At 35.8% G+C, this 15,718-nt stretch overlaps 1 protein-coding gene across 2 annotated transcripts in view; it reads right to left on the bottom strand.

Annotated features, from left to right (window-relative positions):
• Positions 1-15,718, bottom strand: part of NVL (nuclear VCP like) — a 107,495-nt gene that overhangs the window by 56,828 nt on the left and 34,949 nt on the right. For both annotated transcript variants that reach the window (XM_068541773.1, XM_068541772.1), the window contains exons 13-17: positions 12,939-13,188; positions 11,020-11,238; positions 10,104-10,208; positions 5,273-5,335; positions 249-368 (exon numbers count right to left, since the gene is read on the bottom strand). In XM_068541773.1, coding sequence (XP_068397874.1) covers positions 249-368; positions 5,273-5,335; positions 10,104-10,208; positions 11,020-11,238; positions 12,939-13,188 — 757 coding nt within the window. The remainder of the gene's footprint in view (positions 1-248; positions 369-5,272; positions 5,336-10,103; positions 10,209-11,019; positions 11,239-12,938; positions 13,189-15,718) is intronic.

Here is a 15,718-nt window from a genome sequence, read left to right as displayed (position 1 = left end):
GTGTGAATCAGATATGTGCAACCAAAATAATACACAGAAAGAAAAATGGATACAGAGGCTAATAAAAATACAATTGTTATCCCTAGGCCCTGTTTCCAAATTACTAGGTTTCTTCACTTAAAGAGTCTCAGTGTTCTCAATGAATGACTTTATAAGAACTATTTGAAGTTTACATAACTTTGGAAGAACTTACAAAAGGTTTATGGTGCTTAAAAAAAAATCTGTAATCACTAAACTATGATACCTACCTCTCGGACTGATCTCCGAGGACATAAGGCATCCACTTCATCAAAGAATATCACGCAGGGTGATGAATTCTTGGCTCGCTGAAAAACCTGTCGCACAGCGCGCTCGCTTTCACCAACATACTAGCCATGTACAGAAAGGAAATAAAACATAGAGATGTTTCAACTTTGGAGTTTGGGCCAAATTATAGTAGTACTAGTTTTAAATGACATTTATATGTCAGAGTCCAAGAAGTATTAGGTCAAAAATAGCCAGTTATATGTGGTTCAACTTAATAAGATTAGCTATTATTTAAGCTTATTATAAATTTCCTCATTTATAAAATGAAGACTAAATAGAATGAAAGGTCTCCTCTAGCTCAAAAAAATTCCACAATTTTATGGTATTTTAGAACGGATCAAAGCTTTATGCATATAAAATACCCAGCAGTAATTTTCATTAATTCAACAGTATTTTAAATGTGAACAAGACAATTTACTGTTCTGTCGTTTCTACACAAGTCATCTTGCTAAAGGAAGAGCTAACAGTCATACAGCATCAGAGGAGGCAAAGTGAGCCAGTTAGACATCTACCAGGTTTCATAATGCATAATGTATGGTAAAATCAAAATACAAAGCAATTCACAAGCAGCTATAACATTAGGACTAATTAATATAAAAAGTTATATGTAAAAATACAGTTTTACTTTCAGCTAAGCACAAGAAATTGTTCTTATAAAATTTCAAATTAGTTAACTAAGAAAAGCTTTGTTTCTCATAATAATACTGCTACATAAGGCAATCTGAAAATGTCTTTATGGTGCCAATTATATCATAAGGTTATCTTTCATGTTATTTTATGACTATATGGTCATAATAAAGTAATTAAGGCACAGAATACATCACAGATGACAATGATTTAAGTATTTTTATTTTCTATTTGAGTAGAACTTCTTTTCCTCAGATCTGTCCTGTAACTTTTCTTTCTACTTTTGCTTATTCTGCTTCTCTCATTTGAACTGCTTCTCCAACTTACCTCTAAAACAGCTCTTGCATTCTAGATCAAGATCACTAAAGATCACTAATCTTTCTTCCCTCCAAAACAGCTCTTGCATTCTAGATCAAGATCACTAAAGATCACTAATCTTTCTTCCCTCCACCCTCTCTTCTTTGCTCTTATAGCACTTCCTACTATTATGACTTCTGAGCTATTCTACCTTCACTATATTACATCATAAAGTCCTTGGAAAGCAGAAGTCATGACAGTTTCAAATTTTTGTCTGATCATAACATCCTGCTCAGCGTACAAATACAGCAGACCTATTTAGTTTCCTGAAAAATCTGAATCAGCAAAAATTATATTTGGAATGCTGAAAAGACATTCAGTAGATATTTTTAAAGAAAAGATATCAGTGGGTTGGGACAGAGAGTTTCAAACAGGGATGAAAGAGAAGAATCAATACAGCCGGCAAAGGGACTTTGGATATAGCTAACCAAAATGACTAAGTAAAAGGAAATTTAATTTAGGGGAAGGTAAACCTAAAGTTTCAAAAGGACAGATTAAAATCAATTCATCTTAAGAAAGGTAACAATGATTAAAATTCCCACTACCTTGGCCTTTAAGAACTATTTCAAGTAAGGATCCTATACTTATTATTTCTAATTCCTTATTTGCCATCAGTTTTCAACCATTATAATCTGGCTTTTGCAAACATAATTGTTGAAAATATTTTCCCTAAAGTCACTAGTGACATTCTAATTGCTAAACCCAGGGTCCTACTTTCAATTTCTTTTCTATTGTTTGGTTATATTGACAGGTGGAAAAAATTATCTTCCCTAGGTTTTCAGGCTTAGAAAGTCTTGGGCGTCCTCCACCTTCGGAACAGTCTCCTTTGCCAGCTTTTCCTTCCCTGGCCCGTAAATGTTGGTGTCTTCCAAGGTTCTGTCAGAGACCACCTTACAATACTACTCACCTTACCCATTCCCTAGGTTTTAGGTGCCATTTAGATGATACTTACTCCCAAATCTCTTCAGAGCTCCAGATTCACATTTACTATAGTTTGCTGAATCCCTCCAAATGGCTCTTTAAATCTAAAATGTCCTAGAGCAAACTCATTTTCTAACCCCAAGGTATCTATCTTCCTCATTAGATCACCTAACCTCTCAGAGTCATTCTGGACTCTTCCACAGACCTCTTCCCACATTTACCTCTAAAAAACAAAGCAGATGACAATGAGATAAAATTTCATACTCATCAGACTGGCAAAAATGTAAGTAACTTTCATTCACTGCTGGTGAAAGTAAAACTCAGTAACAACCACTTTGGGAAAAAAGTGGGCAATACTTAATATTTTTGAAAATGTATATACTGTATAAGATATAGCAATTCTACTGCTGAGTACATACCCTAGGGCGAAAATATCTCACAAATATGCGTAAGGATATATATATATAATGTTCAACCTAAACATGAATCAAGAAAAAAACTGATGTTTTTAAGGGACTTCCCTGGTGGCACAGTGGTTAAGACTCCACGCTCCCAGTGCAGGGGGCCCGGGTTCGATCCCTGGTCAGGGAACTAGACCCCACATGCACGCTGCAACTAAGAATTCACATAACACAACTAAGGAGCCCGCCTGCCGCAACTAACACCTGGTGCAACCAAATAAATAAATAAATATTTTTTTTTAAAAAAAGAAAAAAACTGATTTTTTTAAAAGTGTGGTTATACTCATTCAATGGTAATAGTTTAATAAACCCCAGATATACCCATCACCCTGCTTCATTATTATCAGCTCAATTCATGATCAACCTTGCTTCATCTATACTCTTGTCCACTTTTCTTTCTACTTGATATTTTGATGGAAAGCCCAGACATCATAACTTTATTTGTAAATATTTCACTGTCTCTAAAAGATAATGGTTTTAAAAAAATATATATTTAAAAAATCCCATCATTTATAAATTTATTTATTTATTTATTTATGGCTGCGTCGGGTCTTCGTTGCTGTGTGCAGGGTTTCTCTAGTTGCGGCGAGTGCGGGCTACTCTTTGTTGTGGTGCGCAGGCTTCTCATTGTGGTGGCTTCTCTTGTTGCGGAGCACGGGCTCTAGGCATGTGGGCTGCAGTAGTTGTGGCACACGGGCTCAGTAGTTGTGGCTCGCAGGCTCTAGAGCGTAGGCTCAGTAGTTGTGGCACACGGGGCTTAGTTGCTCCGTGCCATGTGGGATCTTCCCGGACCAGGGCTCGCATCTGTGTCCCCTGCACTGGCAGGCGGATTCTTAACCACTGAGCCACCAGGGAAGTCCAAAGATAATGGTTTTAACATAACTACATCATTATCACACTTAAAAGTTATTTTCTTAATATAAAATGTCCAGTAGGTGTTCACATTTCCAATTCTCATAAACTTATTTTTTGAAACATGTAAAATAATACTACATGTTATTTAGGGATAAATATATAACATACAGTAAATGTAGAAAGAAGTGTACAGAAAGAAGTGTACAGAAAGTGTACAGAAAGAAGTGTACAGAATTAATAAATTCAGGATTATAGTAAATTCTATGGGAAAGAGAATGGAGGACATGATTAGGGAAGGTTTGCAGGGGGCTTCGAATATATACTGTTTTTTTTTTTAAGGCTGGATGTTAGATACATGGAGGGGTCATTATATTACTCTTTATAACTTCTCATATGCTTGAAATATTTCATAGTAAAATTTAAAAAATATTAATACTCTTAAAAAAAAGTTACACTCTGTTAGCTCTCTAATATTCTATTTTTTTTTTTTAAGAAATTCCTAATTTTTTTTTTTTAAGCTTTAATTTTTATTTATTTATTTATTTATTTATGGCTGTGTTGGGTCTTCGTTTCTGTGTGAGGGCTTTCTCCAGTTGTGGCAAGTGGGGGCCACTCTTCATCGCGGTGCACGGGCCTCTCATCATCGCGGCCTCTCTTGTTGCGGAGCACAGGCTCCAGACGCGCAGGCTCAGTAGCTGTGGTGCATGGGCTTAGTTGCTCCACGGCATGTGGGATCTTCCCAGACCAGGGCTCGAACCTGTGTCCCCTGCACTGGCAGGCAGATTCTCAACCACTGCGCCACCAGGGAAGCCCAGCTCTCTAATATTCTAAAGGTAACATTTTGACTCTAGCTTGGTATGAAGGCCTTGCACTGCCTGGCTATTACTGTTTTTCCAGCCTCACCCTTCATCCCCTCATCAATCCCTTCCCCTCAGCGCTTATTTTGAGTACCTCCTCCACTAGAAAGCCAAAATGAAGTGTAAGAAGAGTAAAGATAAAAGTATAAATCCTTATTTTAGGAGCAAAGTAACATATTTAATAGGAAACATAAAAAATTAGAGGGGGGATAAATTGAAATAGCCTTTTAAAACAAATGATACCACTTTCATTTCTTCTTTGTTTGAACATTATGGAATGGCATTTTACTCTTCATAGGCATGAACAAGAAATAAGAAATTCAAAGTCTCTTAAATTTAAGACATAAGCTGCTTAAATGCAGAAAGAAGCTATTATATAGTAGTTTAGTGATTTCTTCCCCCCTAAGTATTTTTATTTATTAATCCTTAACTCATTTGAGCTATACAACAACAGGACAAGGAAAGCAGATCAAATGTTAGCTCCACTATCCCCAAGCTGTTGGACATTGGCCAAGTTATACGACCCCTCCAAACTTAAGTTTCCTCATCTGTGAATCAGAGAAAACAACAATTTGTATCTCACAGGGTTGTTGAAGAATAATATATATAAAGGGCTTGACAAATTCAGAGTTAACACTTTAAATGTTGACTATTTTGGTTATTTCCATTTTGCTGGTGAGAAAACTTAGGCTCAGAAGTTAACAGAATTAATTAAGAAAGCATTTATACACAGTAAATAGTACAGGAGAGCAAAGCTCAATCTCTTCACTCCTATTGCAGTGATTTTTACCAAAAAACCCGACTGTTTCAATGATCTGAGGACCCTGTAATTTGAATGACCATTACTTTTCCTAATCAAAAATAATGGCTAATGCCACAACAACTTACCATATTTAGTAACTCAGGCCCCTTGACAGATATAAAATTTAACCCAGACTCATTTGCAACAGCCTAGTAAGAGAAAAAAGACACAAGACAAACATATAATAAAATAATAACAATAATTTGTGATAATGCAAGGACTTTTTGTGGTTTATACTCTAGTTCCCCCTTTTTATAGCTGCCTCTTTCTCATTAGAAGGAGAGGAGACAAATGGGAATAAAAAGAAAATCAAAGGAAGTAAATGTGAACCTAAAACTTTCCACAGACTAGAAATCAGATGGAAATGACTTGAAACATTTATGTAAATGTTTTGTTTACATAAACATGGTATATAAGTATATTTGTAGCCCTAGCTTAGAATCCTAGTGAAATCATAATCTCTGTATAAACAAATGCTGTGCCCAATGAAAGCAATCATTCATTCATTCATTTATAAACCAGAAGTCAAAAGCATCGGTATCAGTCTTTACAGTATTTACAGGTTATTTTGTTTAATAAATAAAGATTAAACTGCATGGCTGACAGCCAAAGAGAATAACAAAGGAGAAATATATGGTTATATGTGTAGAAGAATACAAAAATTACACTGAGAATGTAGAGATGAAACTCGAATAAAATCACTCACAACTTCAAAATGATCAGGGAATAAAGTTCTTTCCTATTCTTAGAACCTGATATCTGAGCTCAAGATTTATGTTCAACACATTCCTCAGCATCTCCCCTTGGATTTTTTTTTTTCTTCTTTTCTTTTCCCATTTGGATCTCATAAGAATTTCAAATCTATCGTTTCCAAAGCAGGACTCCTGAATTTCTCCCAACTCTCCCCAAATCCCACACCCCAAACTCTTTTTCTCCCTATCCCAGTAAATATATTTTCTAAGCCAAAACCACGGTGTCTCCCCTTGATCTCCTGTCTTGTCAGGTCAGCCAATCCATCTGTAAGTTCTATTAGCTCTAATGCTAAAATGTAGGTGAGTCTGATACTTCCTGTTTCTCCACTATACCACAATCCTCATCCAGACCAGCATCACCTATTGTCCGGACATGCAAAAAAACCAAACCAAACCAAACCAAAGAAACCCTAACTGGCTTCCTCTCTCTCTTGCTTTCCTCCAATCCATTCTCCACTTAACTCAAAAAATGTAAATGAGCGGGGGAGGGATAAATTGGGAGATTGGGGCTGACATATACACACTACTATATATAAAATAACTAATAAGAACCTGCTGTATAGCACAGGGAACTCTACTCAACACTCTGTAATGGCCTATATGGGAAAAGAATCTAAAAAAAAAAAGAGTGGAGATATATGTATGTATATAACTGGTTCACTTTGCTGTACACCTGAAACTAACACAACATTGTAAATCAACTATAATCCAATAAAAGATTTTTTAAAAATGTAAATGAGATCATATAGTTTTACTGTGTTTCTCATTTATTTTCAAGTACAAATTGAAATATTCACCATGGCTTGTAAGCCTATATTTTGCGACATGACAGTTTCTTCTTAGTCCAGCCACTAGATCTTTCTCTGGTTCTCGAATTCACCAAGGCCTTTCCCACTTCAGGGATTTTGTAACTGCTGTTCCCTCTATCTGGAAGACTCTTCCCCTTCTTTCCCTGTCTCTTCATGTGGCTATCTAGTCCTTCAGTACTCTGTTAAATATCACCATCCCCTGAATACCAAACCTAAAATAGCCACAACAGTTTATTTCCATCATAACTTAGCTGAATCTGCAATTTTATTGTTTTGTTTACTGCCTGCCTCTTCCAGACAGACAATAAATTCCATTAGAGTAGGTGTCACGTTCACTAGTTTATCCCTAGCACCTTGCACAAGTTCTAGCAAAGTGTATGTAGCTCAGCAAATACTGGCTGAACAAATGAATGCATGCAGGCTCTGCCATGCAAAAACTGCTCAATATGTAGCTTATCCACATCTCGAAATCTCTGTCTTTCCGGCTGCCAATTTCTTAGCTTTCCTACCTCTCATGCTCTAAGTAGAGTCAGGATACACATCTAATAAAGCATGACTCATCTACATTAGGTTTTCAACATCCATACGCGAGATAACTAAGATTTCACCCATTAAAACAGCCAACAGAGTTCCTGAAATTATCAGAAATCTTGTCTTCTATTGATAAATGAAATACAGTGAATATAATTGAATTTTTTCATGGATATCATCATGAATCTTGTACTCAGTGTTAGGAGCTGTTTGCTTCCATACTATATATATAGTTGCAGATGACTAAATGATTTTTACTGTTCTCTTTCCAGTTTCCTTCTTATTAGTCACCAATTTTCAGTGTGCTGGCCCCCAGCAATCACATGCCTTTACTTGATGCTATTTATATAGTATGTGCTAGTGTTTAGAAAATTTTCATTATGTTATTGTTAGCCTGAGTAAACAAAACAACCAAGGTCATCCAAAATCTTAATTTTATAACTCATTCTAGGTTGCCAGGTTCTGACTGATAAGTGGTTCCATAACTTTACTCCAGTAACACTTTGCTTCTGCCATTCCAGGATATTTTCTATTACTTCTAGATTGTAGGGCATGTAGTCATGAATCTCTTGAAGAATCTAATGAAAGTAGTGAACTCTCTCCCTGGAAAAAATACATATACTCATAATATATTGCCTGGGCTCATGGATCCAGTGAGCTGCTGAAGTCCATCCATGGAGTCCTAGGTAAGATTCCCTGCTCTAAATGGTCGGATACCAGAAATCTGACTGAACAGAGAGGGACCAAAATGTTGGCAATCTGGGGAGGCGGGAGGTGGGAAGAAGAGGAAAAATTTGATCTATGATGTCTTAACATTATTTAGGGATTTCAAATGATCTAAGCTATCTCCTTTCTGCTGTGAGCAGAACTAGTCAAAGGCAGATATAACTAAAAAACAAATAAACATTACAAGGCACTCAGGCAAGGGAACTGCATCCACACAGTGAATTCACACATTAGCTTGCAGGACCTTCTTTCTGGCTACGGTTTTCTAAAACTGTTGTGAAAAAACATAGACCAGCAACTGTGGTGTTCTCCTTTCCCTCCTTTGTTCCCAAACTCCTTTACAGCAATGCCCTGTAAGAGTACTGAAAGCATTAAGCAAGAAAATTTAGTAATATAAGTAAAAATAAGTTTTAAAAAATCTACATGTATATTATATACGTATATATATACATGGGCAAATGGCACTGTGGACATTTGGTATTTACTGAGGAGCCGCAGATTATTCGGCTGCTGTGAAACTTATTAAAAATGCCATTAATTTTGATTTCTTATTTACAAGTAATCCAAATATTTTTAGAAGTTGATAAGGGTTAAGTAAATTATAGATGGAATATTATACAGACATTAAAAATGATGACTAATATAAGATACAGACAAGAAAAATGGTTCTAATAAGCATGATTCCAAAGGAAAAAAATCACAAAAGACTGAGAAATTTGCCCACATAAATATGAAAAAAAAAACCCAAAACAAAAAAGTGTCAAAACTTTGATCAATAAAGTAAGAATGCCAAAAACACTGACAAACTACAAATGTAACAAGAAGAGTGATTATAAATAAGAAAATCACATGCATGTTAGGAAAACAAAGGATACAAACAGACAATTCATAAAGAAAAAAGCCAATAAACACATTATTTTTAAAAGCCCACTAGTAGCTTTTAAAACATAACTTAAAAACTGTAAGATAACCATTTTTACCTATTAGATTGTCAAATATTAAAAACAATGTTAATGGCTATTGCTAATTTGGAGTGCTGGGGAAATGGATACTCATACCCTATAGGGATGAAACTGGTACAAACTTTTTGGAAGACACTTTGGTAACGGATCAAGTGTAACTGGGTAATGGATCATTTTGATCGAGTGGTAATGGATCAAAAGCTTTAAATACATGCATTCTTTTTATTAAAAAATCATTTAGGAATGCATTCTATTAAAATTACCCATTGAGGTACAAAAATGTAAGCACAGGACTGTTTCATGCAGTGTTGTTTTAATAGGAGAATCATTTCCATAAATTATAGAGCATCCTTATGGTAGAATACTATGCAGGCATTAAAAATACCGATGTGTATCTGTATATACTGACATGGGAAGATGTTCAAGAAATATTGATAAGTGAGAAACGCATGTTTAAAAACCTTATAGTTGTAAATATATGTATAAAAGTTATTCATATTATCTTGATATATATGTACAAAAGAACATTTGGAAGGACTAACAACAAAATGAAACAGTGGTTACTAGTAGGCAATAGTGAGAGGATTATAAGTAATGCTTTTCCCTTTTGCTTATCTATATTTTCTATTGTAAAAAACTAATTTTTCAAAATAACATTTGTAATAAGGAACATAGAGGAAAATACTTATAAATAATAACTATACCAAAGCAGGAAACAAGGTCAGCTACAAACTACAACTATGCAATAGGAACATAGAGGAAAATAAGGAACATAGAGGAAAATACTTAACTTATAAATAATAACTATACCAAAGCAGGAAACAAGGTCAGCTACAAACTACAACTATGCAATAATGTTCATTAAAAACTTAGAATATAATACACAGAAAACATGAAAATTTCTGTGTTAAAATCGATGGGGTTATGGTTGATTTAAAATTTTCTTTTCCAAATTTTCAATGATATACCTTGTGTAATTAAAATAAAAGTGGGGAACTTTCCTGAAGAAAACTGTCAGTCTTTCCAAAATGAAATTCTAACAGAAAATATGCAAAAATATCTCACTGTAACACTGAAATTCATGTTATCCTAACTGATTGTAAGAAATAAAATACATGCAGTTGAATTATTCCATACCTTTGCCAGCAGAGTTTTCCCACAGCCAGGGGGACCAGCAAGGAGGACTCCAGCTGGAGTCACCAACCCAAGAGCTTTGAACTGATCTGGGTTACGTACCGGTGCCTGGAAAAAACAATCCCAACAGCAATCTGTTACAAATGTCCACTTTCTACTGCATATTCAAATCATCTCTAGATGCCTATTTTCAACACTGATTGTGAGGCCTGAAGATAAGAACAGTGCCTGGCACAGAGTGCTTACCTCTGTTTCAAGCATGAGGTAAATGGTGATAAATTTAAAATCCCTGCTCTTGAAAAATTCATACTTAAATGTAAGTTCTGAAAACATTTTAGATACAGTATTTCAACATTTTAAACTCAATTTTTAGAAAACGTATCTAGATTTCTAGGTTATAAAGATTTTAAGCAATGGTCCCCTTTAAGAAATCAGAAGCAGCGGTACTCTATGTAATCAAAAGCAAGAGACACCTGTTCACTATAATCTCCACGTATTTTCTCTTTCACACCTCTAAATGGATCATACATCATTAATGAACCAAGAAATGATCAGGGAGGTGGAAAAGTAAGAGTAAATGAAAATCCAAAGTTTCATGGGCATTAAAACTGCTTTGACCCTTATGAGCGTGATCAAGTTCAGAAAGTATTTCTCAAATAATTTATTCTCGGTTAAAACCTAAAATGTTTTCTTTTCTTTTCTTCTTTAAACTCACTGCCATAGAATTCAAGCACAACCAAAAAGAAAAAATCTAAAGCAGATCTCAGAAGAATGAAAAACCATCATTGGGGGCTTAATAATAATACAACAGATAAAAGAAAACATATAATTAAGCCAATTTAGACATACAACCTAGTACACACGTATGGTCGTTTACCCATCACACACGCCAACAACAGTTAGCGGCAGATATACCTACCAATATTGCCATGGTGAGCTCCTCTCTAATGTCTTCCAGGGCACCAATATCTGCCCATGTCACATTAGGGACAGTGACAAAGCCTTCCCTTTTAGCAGAGGGTTGGACAGAGGATAGAGCAACAATGAAATCATTCAACTCAAGGCACAGCCCTTGCAGCTGCTCCTCTGAGAGGGGATCTCGGTTCCTTAGCAACCCCAAGAGCCTTTGCAATTCATCCTGAAAGGGAACAAATGAGAGGAAAAAATGAAAAACCACAAAGTTTGTTGAAAACGTTATTGTTTGTACTTCAAAAAATTATTACTGCAATATTTCTGTAAACTACACGAACTTCTATGCATTTTAATAATTTTTTCCATTGGCATAGGTCATTTATTTTGCTCCAAATGGATCATTTGATTTAGTCAAGCAAAGATACACTATCATCAAATATAGAAGAATGATTTTTATTTACTCTACTAGGGCTAGCTATAGCAAACATAAGCAGTTGGCAAATATTCATTTCAACAATCATGTTATTTCCATTCTTCATTTACAAATATTCATGAAACAGCTGAATTTTGATGAAATTAAAACAAAGTTACTCTGGTGGCAGTTTAATTTCATAATATGGCTCCTTGATAGTTTATCAACTAAATAGAAAGCAGGCAATTTTCCTAGTACGAATGAATCTTGAACTTCAAAGGCAGATTTCTTGCTTTGCGAGGAATATGAAAGAACAGGTGTAAAAAGTAACTCTGAATAATTCAACTTATAAAAGCCTAATTTATATGCAATATTATAAAAGGAATGAGTTTACTATTATTTTTAACAGATATCATTGTGGTTCCAAATGAGTACGGAACAAACAAATGATTTGAAAACAAGAGACCTGGATCTAAGTTCCTGCTCTGGAAAGTAGAGGCCGTGTGGCCTCGGGCAAGTCACAATCTCTTAAGCTTAGTTTCTTTGATTATGAAATGGGAAAAGTAATGATATTTACTTAAAGTTACATGGAGCAAGTTACGTAACATGTAAAAGCGCCCTGTGCCAGCTATAAAATGCTATATAAATGTTATACTGAGTTTTCATGACTCATAAAACTCAAAATTTTAACAGATCTTGGATAATAAATGTCCCTCTCACATTCTCAGCCCTGTCCTCCAGCACCATTTGCAGCTAGGGACAAGGATATGGTTGCATCAGCAGACTATCTTAGTATACCAAACCAAAAGGTAACCTGGAAATATTACAAAATGCCAATGTTCTCATAAGAGCTGGAAAACATTTTCTGTAAAGAATGAGAGAGTAAACACCAAAGGCTTTATGGGCCATGCGGTCTCTGCTGTATGGACGTCTATGCGGATTCTGCTGTGAAGTGTGAAAGTAGAAAAAGACTCCGTGTCAATAAAGGAGCGTGGGGACCTCCCTGGTGGCACAGTGGTTAAGACTCCGCGCTCCAATGCAGGGGGCCCGGGTTCGATCCTGGTCAGGGAACTAGATCCCACATGCCTGCCATAACTAAGAGTTCGCATGCCACAACTGAGGAGCCCACGAGCTGCAACTAAGACCTGGCACAACCAAAAAGAAAAAAAAAAGTATTAAAAAATAAAATAAAAAATAAAGGAGCATGGCTGTGCTCCAATATAACTTTAATTTACAAAAACAGGCAGTGAGCAGGTGGGCCATAGTTTGCCAACACCTGCTGTAGATTTCATAATCATTATTGTAAAAGGAATTTATTCAGAATCAACTGAAAAAAGTAAAAAAACTTGTACTTTTGAAATTATAGACACTCCGGGTATAACTGATAATTAAAGATACAATGCCAATGAAACAGAAAATCATAAACCTCAACTATATTGACACTTGCCTGCTTGTAAGATAACACATATTAAAAACGTTTAAATGACAGTTTAAGGTACCGGTAGAGAAAGCACCTGTGTTTCAGAAGTGGGTTCAGTTCCAATCCTTTCTTCCTGGCCTCCTTCAGAGGGCGAACCTTCAGTCTCAGGATTTTTCTTCTGCTGCTCCTGCAGCTTCATTAAGACCCTGTTGACCGCACACATGGCTGCCTCTCGGCAGAGTGCCATGAGGTCAGCACCAACGAAGCCCGGCGTTAGGTGTGCTAACTGACGAAAATGAAAAGTTTCGGGAAGTCTTAGTTTTCTGCACAAAGTTTGAAGTATTCTGTAGAAAAGACGAGGAAAAGAAATTCAGATTCCTAACCTACTAGTAAAAACAAGTCACCGAGTATATTTATTTGAAGCCCTTCCTCTCTGTCAGTGGTATCATAACAGGTAATAAGATCAAATAGCTCACTCATTCAGCAAATGCTAAATCGCTATAATATATCCCACCTTATTCCAAGAGGGGTTAATGTATATACATATCTGCTTTTTTAGAAACTATATTAAATTCTGTGAAGAATAAAAAATTGGTTTTAAAAAAATATTCTGCCTTTAAGAATTTTACAATATTACAGAGGAAATAAGACAAATGATTTATGAGGATATAAGGTAAATTCTACTTTTAGAGTAGTTTAAATGGACATCTGCCAGCAAAAAAAAAGTCTCTAAACTCAAAATCAACCATTAATTTTATTCATCATGAAAAGTTATGCTGATACAAACTTTAATATCCAATTTTATATTAGGACAGTTATTTCTCCAACTTCATCTTTATTTACTGCTCATCCTTTGTACTGTGTGAAAAATTTTGCTCAACTGAACTGGCAACATGGTATGTATCAATGAAATATGGACTCTGGATAATTATTATTATTAAAGGAATACCTTAAACAATTTCTGGTAAGATTTACTGAATAAAACTTAAAAGCAGTAAAGATATTCAGGACAAAAGGTCTGATGCCAGGGACTTCCCTGGTGGTCCAGTGGTTAAGAATCCATCTTGCAATGCAGAGGACGCCAGTTCAATCCCTGGTCAGGGAAATAAGATCCCACATGCCGCGGGGCAACTAAGCCCATGCGCCACAACTACTGAGCCCATGCACCACAACTAGAGAGTCCGCATGCTGCAACTACAGAGCCCACGCGCCACAACCAGAGAGAAGCCTCTGCACCGCAACTAAAGAGAAGCCCGCACACTGCAATGAAGAGCCCGCACGCTGCAACGAAAGATCCCATGTGCCACAACTAAGACCCAAGGCAGCCAAAAAAAAAAAAAAAGGTCTGACGCCAGACCACTTGAGTCTGAATGCCAGCTCTGCCACTCTGTTATTTCATTTTTGTGCTCCAGTTTTTCCATTTGTTAAACATATATTACAGTAGCACTTAATAGCAGGGATGTTAAGTGATTACATGCAAAGCTCCTAGAACAGCGACTGATCCACAATAAGTGCCCAATAAATATTTGTTATTATTTTTACATATGGTGATATTATAAATTAAATTGGACAAGGAAATATATTTTGAAATTTCCAAATTTGTAGGAGACTAATATTTTCAAATGTCAAGTTACTGGAGAATAAGTTACTATACAAATGTCATTTGGGATCATGTAAATGAATAGAAGCAGATAAACATTTCTGACAAATGAAAAATAATTCACTTTGATACTGTAAACAATAGTAGCCAAGAAGAAGTCCCATTATAGAACTACTTCCTAAAGATACAGACCTGATTTGCTGCTATGCATAAGAATACTAAGAAATTTAGAATGTTAAGAAAACTAGCTAAGATAAAATAAATATCATCCTTTTTTCAGTTACAGTCTACTCCTGAAAAAATGTAATTTTGGTCATCATACTATGGAAACTCCACGGGAGGAGAAAATAACCATTAAGAGATTTCCAGTTTCAACACGGTTGAGTAAAAGTGTTTCAGCAATATTTCCACCCCACTCCACCTCCAAAACAAAAACAAACAAACAAAAAAAGAACAACAAACAGGAACACAAACTCCATGGTCAAAGAACCTAGGAAATTATCTGTACTCTACTCCCTCTCCCCAAACCCCCCATCCTATCCTGGAAGTACGGCAAAGAATTTGCAACAAGAGGATCAGTCTTTATCTCCATGAGGTCTTTAAAAAGCTATCAACATTTGTCTTAGGCTATAGGCTTCAGTATGGCTCTATAATAAAGACAGGTATCTACACTGATATGAGATATTGAAGGAAACAGATATTTGTGGAGGGGGGGTGCTGATATATGCATATTTTACTACCAAAGAAGAGAAAGGCCACCCAACATGGGTCTCTCGTGTCAGCTCTAGCTGGTGCCCTAAGAACTACAAATCCTTATAAAGATTCAAGTATTAGGAATTCCCAGAATAAAAATTCAGGTTTAATAATATATTTGACTGTAAATGGGATGAGTTTTAACTAAGTTTTAAAAAATAAACCTTTTATTTTATAAAGTTTTAGACCTATAGAATTAGTGCAAAGATAGTTCAGAGAACTCTGTACACCTCATACACCTCTCCTGTCGTTAAGGAAAATTTTCAGGATTACTGGCCCAGTATTTTGTAGAATGTCCTTCAGCTGGGATTGGTCTGGTATTTTTGTCACGATTAGACTAGGGTAAAGCATTTTTGGGAAGAAGACCACAGAGGTAAAGTGTCATTCTCATCATATCGTTATCAAGGATACATACTGTCAACACGACTTACTGTTGTAGATGTGAACCTTGACTACCAGGTTTGAGACAGTGTTTGAAAGGGTTTTCACTTTGAAGTTACTCTTCCCTCCCTTTCCATACT

The sequence above is a fragment of the Eschrichtius robustus genome, chromosome 3 (assembly GCF_028021215.1).
Source record: "Eschrichtius robustus isolate mEscRob2 chromosome 3, mEscRob2.pri, whole genome shotgun sequence".
In the NCBI taxonomy this organism is placed as follows: domain Eukaryota; kingdom Metazoa; phylum Chordata; class Mammalia; order Artiodactyla; family Eschrichtiidae; genus Eschrichtius; species Eschrichtius robustus.
This window is presented reverse-complemented; position numbering and strand designations above follow the sequence as displayed.